Source organism: Apteryx rowi, unplaced genomic scaffold (assembly GCF_003343035.1).
Source record: "Apteryx rowi isolate R43461 unplaced genomic scaffold, aptRow1 scaffold_5, whole genome shotgun sequence".
Classification (NCBI taxonomy): Eukaryota; Metazoa; Chordata; class Aves; order Apterygiformes; family Apterygidae; genus Apteryx; species Apteryx rowi.
Window position 1 is genome coordinate 3009489 of NW_020450760.1, and position 9873 is coordinate 3019361.

The 9873-nt window shown below is 38.1% G+C and overlaps 1 protein-coding gene across 4 annotated transcripts; it reads left to right on the forward strand.

The window, feature by feature from the left end:
* The first annotated feature begins 232 nt into the window (after positions 1-232).
* SLC25A29 (solute carrier family 25 member 29) lies at positions 233-9214 on the forward strand. Of its 4 annotated transcripts, none has more exons than XM_026079686.1 (4): positions 233-352; positions 1279-1322; positions 3376-6172; positions 6854-9214. In XM_026079686.1, exons 3-4 carry the CDS (start codon positions 6062-6064, stop codon positions 7595-7597), a joined length of 855 nt encoding a protein of 284 aa, XP_025935471.1. In that variant the 5' UTR covers positions 233-352; positions 1279-1322; positions 3376-6061; the 3' UTR covers positions 7598-9214. The 4 variants fall into 4 exon arrangements, with proteins under 4 accessions (XP_025935471.1, XP_025935474.1, XP_025935473.1 ...); XM_026079688.1 differs by lacking the exon at positions 233-352 and having other exon boundaries at positions 1256-1322; positions 3376-3410; positions 6089-6172; XM_026079689.1 differs by lacking the exon at positions 233-352 and having other exon boundaries at positions 1169-1322; positions 6089-6172.
* The last annotated feature ends 659 nt before the right edge of the window (positions 9215-9873 follow it).

Here is a 9873-nt window from a genome sequence, read left to right on the forward strand (position 1 = left end):
GCGCTGCGGCGGCTGCCAGAGAGGCAGCAGCAGGCTCGGGGAGCCCTCTGAACTGGAAACGTTTCTAGCCTAGAGTTACATCATGAAGAGAGCATATATATATATATATATATATATGCTTATCTTATTCTTACTCTTCCCTAGGTATCTGCTTATGGCTTTTTTTTTTCTTTTTTCTTTTTAATTCTAGCAGCTGTTAAATTCCACCTAGGAGAAGACCTTTTATTCATGCATCTTCTCAATTATTTGTCTTTTGTCATTCTTCTTGCCAACCCGCCAGGGAGATGGTTTTGCATCGTCTGTCTGCCTTCATCCTAGTGATCCCAGTCTTGCAAGGATGGACTCCTGCGCGGTCAGTTGTTCAGTTGGTCTTTTCACGCTGAATGCAGGCAGTGCACATGGCTGTTTTTGCGACTTGGACTATCTTGCTCACCTGCTGGCCCTTGTAATGTCCTTGAACAACCTGGACTCCTTCATCCTTTTGTACAGGCATAGAAGGGGCACTGCATTTCTGCCACATCCCCTTGGGGAGGGGGGGAGGGAAGCACAGTATCATTCTGCAAGTGTGTGAAGGTACACTGAAACACTGTTTGTACTCCTTGCTGTTGTCCGAGGTCAGAAACGGATTTAACTTTCATTTTGGCTCACTGAAGCATGGAGCTAGAGTATCCCTTGTTTTGAGCTAGTACTTGTGTCTTTTGATGCAAAATGCATGCATTCAGATTAGAGTTAACTAATGGGTCAGCATATGACTTCCAAAAAATCTTTGATACTAGAATCAAATGTTTTGGGCAATGTACGCTCCTTCTGCAGGTGCTACTATCACATCTGGAAAGGTTGAGGGCAGACAGCAGGGGTTTTCTTCCTCCTTTACTGAAGCCTCCAGATTTTCTACACTTCTACAGAGTAAATATGGCATGTACATGAAATATTCTGCTTCAAAGAAAATCTAATTTCTGTCGGTTGGACTTGTTTTTGGTCAAGACCAGGAATCGCTATTGCATCTCCCATGTGATGTAGCTTGGTAGTCGTACACCTCGCCCCCGTCTGGAGCTCAGCAGCTTGACTAAAGCAGCTCAAACAGGGCTCCCTTTTGCAACTGTCCCTAGCTCGAGGCCTGAACTTGGATCGCTATCTTCTGACTTGCTAATGTGCTCTTTAGCTGGCCTGCCAGCAACACTGTGTACTTCTACCTAAGATTAGTACTCGCACTAAGAGGACTGCAGCCCCAGCTCCAGGAAGAAAACAGTCATAAATGTACCATTTATTTTGTTTCAGGTGCTGCTGGAGTGCTTGTAGGACACCCATTTGACACTGTTAAGGTGGGTTGATTATGAAATACTTTTGTCTTTAGGTAGAAAACTTGAAGTTTTTCCAAGGAATGGGAGAGGAAAGAAATCCCCAGATACTGTAGAAGCTATGACTGAAAGCTTGGAACAAGCCTCTTGAACTATTTATAGACTTGCAGAGTCTCCAGATCTTCAGAAGTGAAAAATTTGTGTATAACACAACCCAGTAATGTGACACAAGCTGGCCTAAACTACAAGTTGATCAGTATAATAACATCAGTGCATTTGAAAATATGATCTTACATTTAATTTTGTTCTAAGCTTGTTTCTCTGCAGCTGTTTATCACTAACTGCTAAAACCTGCATTTGTAACTCAAACCTTGGTTACTAGGTTGAAAATTTTGTTCTTGTTGTTTTCTCCCAAGCTCTGCTACTTACTCTTCAAGCATTAATTTGTTATACTAGCCAATGGGTGTAGGTGTACAAATATCCATAGCACAAAGCTTGTCCAGGGCCTTTTTAGGAATTTTTTTTTGTTTTTTTTTCCCTAACTTTCCAAGTTAAAATTATTTTTTTTAACTTATTTTTTTTTGACAGTCCTGTAGTGGTATGCATTATGCATGATTATACTAAGAGTAACTAAGCTGTTCAAAGATCAGATTTTTTCTGGAAAATTTTAAGGTCTTATGGAAAGCCCTTCAATCAGGACCCCTAGTGTTCAAGCCCATTTTTCAAAATGGGATGATGATTTAAGTCACTTTTTGGCACTCTTATCCAAAGTCTCTCACTGGAAGAATAGAACAGGGACTCCCATATATTCACTACTAAATTAATATACCAGATCACTTGACTGCAGCAGACAGCATGCCACTAGCTGTAGCTATATTTGGAACATGTCAACCCTACTGAATTTAGCTGTGCAAAGGGCTGATGGTATTACAGAGGTCATCACCATATTGTATATTCTAGCCACATGGTTAAACCAATACAGAACAGATTTTCCAGCTACGGGATACTAGTTCTTGTCTGTCAAGTGCAAGCTGTTCAAATAGTAAATACCATATATATGTTTCTCAGCCTATGATAAATTTGACTGTTAAGTAATTCAGCTGAATTCCAGTAAATATTTTTAGGAATTGTATTATCCAGACTTGCACTTTTTAAGGCAGTACAGGGAAGGCTGTCTCTTTCTCACTCTTCCCCCTTCCTTCTGCAGTCTTATGTGCTTAAGTTAAGGTGATGGCTCATTTCACCGAAGCCAGCAAAACTACTAAAATTCTCTGCTCAGACTAAAGTTAAGCATGTATATTTTCTTTTTTAAAGTGGAACAACTTACAGTGCATGAAACTAAACATTTAAGTGTCTGCAAAATTGGGGCTCTAGCGCTAGTAGTTCTAGCAGCTGTATTAATGCAAAGAAAGAACCATGTTGGCTTCAGAAAAAGCATCTTGATGTACAGTAGAGCAGAACAGTTTGTTTCCAGATGATTTTAATCACTTCACTAAATCCAGGGTGGCACTCTATTTTCATACCATTAGAAGGGACAGCATTATCTACCCCTTGTTAGGGAAAATATTGTTTGTGTTATTAGCTGGCATAGTCACTACTGTATGTGGGAGAAGTAATACTAAAACCAGTCTCTTAAAAAATAAAGTCATTGTATAAGTTGTTGTGTATGTAAATATGTGTTAAGATTAACCCTTTTTTATAGTTCTGCAGTGTTTGAAGGGCTAGTTGATAGCCGCATTAGATTTTAAGGTTTTAACCTAACTGAACAATGGGAAAGCTGCATAGATAAAGCTAGAATTTTACTTCCACCTTGACTTTAAGGGTTTTTTGCCAGTGATCATGTTTCATGCAGACCAAATATGAGGGGGGGGGAGGGGGATGGTGGGACACACAGCAAGAGATTAAATCTTTGAAGTTGCACTGAGAAACCCACAACTGAGCTGATCTCAGAAATGGCAAACTCCCTATCCCTGGTTTGTTGATGTAATGTTTAAAATTGCTTTTTTGCTTTTAACTGCCTTTACTTTCTGAGCTAGGGGCTGTCTTCATTAACAGCAAAAGTGTTACTTTGTTGTAGATGACAGATAAGCCTCATCACGGGAGAGTTACCTAGTAAGTATAGCCCAGGTGAACACTTCTGTTTCTCTCAGTCTTAATTTATTCCAAAATGTATTAGTTCAAATAAAAATCTAAAAGACGTATGAAGCTTTTTTCCTTTTTAAACTGATGTGTCCCTCTTATACAGCTATGACGTGGAGGGAGTGGGGTTTAAATATCCCTTTTTTTTAATGTAAAGTCTTATTCTGGACCTTCTTTCTGGTATGCATTCCTCCCTTCCACACACAGTGGCTCTAAAACTGAGTATCAGGCACAGTGCTGTTGAGCTCTTACCCATTACATATGCTCAAAGCTTCATTGCTCAAAAACTTCTAAATCACTTCACATACTATTAAATGTTTGGGTTCTGGGTTTTTTTTTGCTTAGTCTTGGATACTTTTGTACAAGTCTTTAGTGATGATAAATTACAGCATGTTACTACTGGACTTAAAGCCTTAGTAACAATGATTTCAATAAGAAGGAAGCAAGATGAAAGGACATACTGGTCATTCATTGGCAATGAATAGAACAGAGGGCTTAACTTTGTAAATGATCCATCTTCTTATAGTTGTACATGCTAAATAAGAGCTTGTTGAATATGGCAATAATAGCCATGACAAATAGTTTCATATACATTTATCACCTTATCTGGCATTTTGCCAATCCATGTACCCCAGGTGAATAGCACTGTGCTCAAATTAAAGATCTGGTTTTTCATTCTTAGACTTGAAGTATCAGTACTTTAAACTTTCTGACTATTTAAACCTATAACAAGGCTTAATTGGTCAGTATTTCACAAATTATTTAGGCAAAAACAATGGAAGCTGTATGTCAGTAGGAAATTCAACCTCTATACAGCTTATCATTAATTCTAAACTACTTAAGAAAAGTGTATAGAAGAGTTAAAGTAATAAGGTTCTTAAGCTGTAATTCTCCCAAGGCCCATATATTTGGAAGTCCCCTGACTTCACAGCCTGGGTTTGAAACAATAGCAGTAAAACTGTAAACATGCCTTGGTTTGGGGCAAATATGAAAGCTTGTTCAGATTTTATAACTTTGCTTATAGGGCTGCTCTTGAGCAGTTTTAATAACATCCCCCCCCCCCGCCACCCTCTCACACACCCCAGAAAGCCCACCCCCGTACTCAAACCTCACTTTGAGTAACAAGGACTTTATTTTCTTTGACTCCTACCGCAAGCCTACTTTTAACTCCAAGATGTTTTAAAACCCTGTTCTACCCTGGAAGGCTTGATGTGATCATAGCATTGGAGTTTGGCTGGTATACCTTAGTGTACATACTAAAGAGACACTGAAAACTAGTTTTGATTTACACAACTTAATGACATGCTGTAGTTATGTCAAAACCACTAATACTGGAATGGCTTTTTTTTTTCTTTTTTTTTTGGCTTTAAGAATGCTAACCTCAGTATGGAGTTCAGACAAACCATGTCCCCACATCCATTCTGGACCTACATCACTTTAAGGGTCTTTCATTGTTGTGGTGGTGTTGTTGCTTACTTAGACAAACAGGGATAAAAATATTTTAAGGTCAGGAATCTTCCATATAGACCTAATAATCTTTCCTTTTGTTTAAAATGAGAGTTTTGAAATTTTTTGCCCTGGAGTTGCAGCAGCATTGAATGATTGATAAACATCATCTCTGAGAAATATTAAAGCTCTCCATGCTGGAAATCAAAGACAGATGTCTAACTTCACCAATCCAGCAAAATCAATCTGACTTTATTGCAATACAGGGCTTTGCATGAACTAGGTAGCTTTGAGCCTTTTTTTAAATGTGCGAAAGACAAATTAGTAGGAAAAACTGAATTGGACTTCTTCATTAAAGGTTAAAAACTATCTAGAAAATAGGCCTGTCTCAATGTCACCAGTTACAGTAGCATCAATCTGTCCAGCAGAACATACTATTTCAGTTTTGGAGAAGCTAATTGATATCTGAGCTGTAAATTAAATAGGAATTATATATTGTATTGTGCATGGTAGATGGAACACCTAACAGTAAAGGTCCAAAACAGCCACAGCCTCATGAATCATTTGCTTTCAGCAGGTTAAAAAACAGACAAAGATTTAAAGGGACAAATGGGGTTTTTTTTATACATTTTCTTGTACAATGTAAGACATCTTAAGAGTCTCTTCCCATCTGCTCTCTGAAAAATAAGATCCCAATTAAGTGTCCCAAGTCTGGCAGCCAGAGACACTAGATTTTTTGTTATAGTTGAAAGTCTCCATTCTTCTAAAATCATCCCTATTTCATGATAAACTTGTAAATAAATTTTTATAAAATTCTATGCACTATCAGGTTTGTACAGATATTCCTTAGCATGGACAGAGTATTCTTGGCAGCTAGAGAAAGAAAGGACTTGTTTTAGCTAGTACTGGAAAACTTCTATCTAGAGATGGTATACCCTATTGTACTTCCACATACTGTTTTTCTAATTTTTCACAAAAAGTTGAGTTAATAATCCTCTTCCCTTCATATTTTTGCCCTGAAAAATCATTCAAAACCCTTACAGAATATTTTAAATGATTTTGCACATATGGCATTCTAGTGGCCAGTCTGTACTCTTGCATATGTATACATTGCTATAGCAAATCTCAATATATGTACAAGAGACTAGTTTACCAATTGCACTGCTTTTGACATACAAATGAATATCTCATACAACTTTTTACAGGTTCGTCTACAAGTTCAAAATGTAGAGAAACCTCTCTATCGTGGGACCTTCCATTGCTTTCAGTCCATCATAAAGCAAGAATCTGTAAGTACAAAATTAATGACTTAAATTTTGCATCTTTGTATATTTTGTATCACAAGGGTGGGAAAGCTGTTCAAAAAAACCTGCAAATATTGCAGAAGAAAACTATATTATGAACCTGAGCTGACAGCAGAGCAGATATTGTAGTTTTGGCACACAACTAAGTATTTTACACCTGAGTTCTCAGGCTTGGGTGCTTATGTTCAGAAGTTTGCCAGAAACTTCCTTAAAAAGATCACTAGGCTGGAAGTTTAAATTTTGACTTGAAATACTTAACTTTTTAATAAGATAACTAGTTACTTGAATAACTAATTTACAGAGAATGCACGCAATCTAAGCAATGAGTGAATAAATTGTTTTTCTGCTGAACCTGTAAGACTAAAAGGATGGCCTTAGGCTTTTAGCTATTAAGAAAATTTAAAAAATAGTGAACTATATATAATTTCTTAGTCGATCAAGATAAAAGTTTTCTGGAAAATTTTTTCCAGAAAATGTTATATTAAGATGTTTGTGTCTTAGGCAGCAATCAAATTGCTGCTTATTGCAAAGCAAGATTGTACTGATCTACTGGCTATCTTTAGGATGTTAAAACACAAGTGAGAACCAGAAAGTACATTTTCTGGACAGTTTCAGGAGATTATCAACACTTATTAAAAAAAGGTTTTTTCTTCCTTCTTCCCACAGGCTTTTGGGCTCTATAAAGGTATTGGGTCGCCAATGATGGGACTTACCTTCATTAATGCACTTGTATTTGGTGTACAAGGAAATACACTTCGTGCTCTTGGAAAAGACACTCCTCTAAACCAGTTTATTGCAGGGTCAGCAGCAGGGGCTATTCAGTGTGTCATCTGTTGTCCCATGGAGTTAGCAAAGACAAGAATGCAGCTTCAAGGAACAGGTGAATACAAATTAAAGACGAAGAACTACAAAAATTCCCTGGATTGTTTGATCAAAATCTATCGAAAGGAAGGGCTGAGGGGTATCAACAGGGGCATGGTCTCTACATTCATAAGAGAGACACCAAGCTTTGGCTTTTACTTCCTGACCTATGACTGTATGACCAGATACTTAGGCTGCGAAGCTGAAGACAGTTACGTTATTCCCAAATTGCTGTTTTCTGGAGGGATGTCAGGAATTGTATCCTGGCTCTCAACCTACCCTGTGGATGTGATCAAATCCCGGCTTCAGGCAGATGGAGTTGGTGGAATCACACAGTACAATGGCATTCTAGACTGTATCAGAAAGAGTTACCACGATGAAGGCTGGAGGGTGTTTACAAGAGGTCTTACTTCTACACTTCTCCGTGCTTTTCCTGTCAATGCAGCTACTTTTGCTACCGTCACCGTGTTCCTAATGTATATGAGGTCAGAAGAAGACCTTCGTGAATGTGAGCCAGGCCCAGCAATCCAGCAGCCTTCGAGTTTGTGAACATTACATTTTTGTTCTCTTGATCCAAAGCCCATTTGGCTTTTTTTAAATGTAAACATTTGACCTGAAGAAGTGGTGTAAATATATTCTCTCTGTATAAAAATTCCTAAGTGTGTCAAAATTAGGGTTTCATCTCATCACTTGTACAAGCGGCATATGGCCTTACTAAGGACTTAATATCTAATAGTATCCAAATAAGATGGGGACCTGCCTTTAGAAAGTACTGTACAGATACTACTATGTCTTCAGAATAAGATCTGGAGGATGCCATAGTACCAGAAATCAGGTTTTCTTCCACCCATGTTCTGAGTGACTGAGTTGAATCAAATGCAGAAGTGTTTTCAGAAAAGAAATGTTCTTTTTGTATACGACAGGGCTAAGTATAGTGCTTTAAGGTGAGGCAAGGGAAGGGGGGAGGAAATTAAACGTTGACAGCATTTTGCAGGCAACCCTGAACTGTTTAAGACATGGAAGAACATTCAGCTAGCCATGTGCTTTACTTTTCCTCTACTTTTATGTCAGTGGTTTTAGTAGCATCTCTGTTCATATTGGTTTGTTAAGAACTGATTTGTTCCAAAGCTACTCTCTCACCTTCCAGCTTTGCATAAATATCTTAAGCACAGAGTTAGCATCTATACTCATGTGCACTTGTTCCTTTAAATTTCAAGGCTAGTAAGGACTTAAGGTAACTCAAAGCAAGCAAGATTGATGTTCTTTGCCTTCACCGCTATTTCTTATTTGCTGGGTGCACAGAATGTATTAACCAGCTTCAGTCCAAGTAGACTTTGTTCTCCTAAGTTTGTAATGTTGTACCACTTCTCTGAACATGCAACATAGCAGCCAGTGCTGTGTAGGAATCAAAGTCCTACCTATGTTACTGCTCAAAACTTAGTGGGTGCAATGTTAGCTTAGCAGCTTTAAGTACTTCAGAAATACATACATCTTTAGCAGTGGAGGTTTCATACCTTTCCAGAAAACGGGTGCAAGTGTCTGAAATGGTTACTGTTCAATACACTTGCATTACGAATTTAAACAATACTGTTTTTTAAGCGTTTAGTTACAGTGCTACTGGAAGGAAGATTGAAAAGGGTTTTGGAGAATTTTCTTGTTACATTAATTTACATTAATATTTTTAGCAGTCCGTTCAAGGTGGATTACTTTAGTCTAAGAGCTATAAACAGTTATTTAACATTCGGAATAAGAACCACACACATTTGGCACAAATAGCCAGGAGAAAGCAGTGCATGTGTGGGGGGAGGGGGAACGTTTCAAAAGTATCAAGCTAGCTCAGTAAGTACAACTTGTTACACTTTTGCTTGGGACATGTGCAATATGTGTTTAATTTATGTGGATTTTCTAAAGAAACCTTAATTCATAGCATTTTGCACTGTAACAAAGTATGCTGGAGAAACCTGTAAAACTGGTATGTCTTTTTATACCTTGGAGGTATGTTGGATGTTTTAGTGCCTACTTGCACTGAGATTCAAATTGAATGTTAAACATGTCTACTAAGCTGCATATGCACAACAATTCAAAGCAAAGACAATTTACACCTTTGTACAGTAGTCTAATTATTGTATATAAAACTGAGGGAATAAATTTTTTTTTAATTTTGACTATAGTTCTTTAAAGTTTCTTCTGTATTACTTGGGTGCCTCTTCCTTGTTTTAAACCCAGCTTGCAAGAGTAGCGTTTCTGGCTTTTGCCTGAAGAAACTTGTTCTCCATCTGCCTTCCACACACCACCAGAAAGGAAAGTCCTCTATCAGTTTCTTGAAGCAAACATGGGAAGTTGCCTGAGCTCGCTTCTTCAAATTGATTTTTTCAGCGAATACCTTACTTGAAGGTATTATAGCAGTTTACTAAGAGAACAATCCTACTTCTAGGGCTAACAAATTTGCAGGGTGTTTGGCCCCTTCATACTCTGCATTTATTCAGTCAAAGTGGTGTTGATCTGAACCAAGGCTGCACAACTGCAGAAGTCAAGGCTAGACTCACATCAGAATCAAGTACCCGGTCTGCCGAGGAGCTGTTCGCACCTGAATCTGAGTAGTGCTCAGCTCAGAGCTGCACAAGTTTGACTAGCAGCTTCACAGGCTATAGTTTTGTTAACCTTCAACATTTTTATTCTATGCTTATTCAGTTTTTCATGCCATTTTTACCTGCATTCTGTTCAACTGTCAGAGATAGTCTCTTTAAAGGGTACATGCTGCACTTGGAGTTTTTCCGCTTACCAGGGTGGATAATTAGGCCTCAGCACTGTTGTTTTGTATTCCC

Bases quoted from the DNA above. Each gene is read 5' to 3' on its own strand.
- SLC25A29 (XM_026079686.1), top strand. From the start codon at position 6,062: ATGAATATCTCATACAACTTTTTACAGGTTCGTCTACAAGTTCAAAAT. The intron at 6,173-6,853 runs GTAAGTACAAAA...TTCTTCCCACAG, and splicing joins CCATCATAAAGCAAGAATCT to GCTTTTGGGCTCTATAAAGG.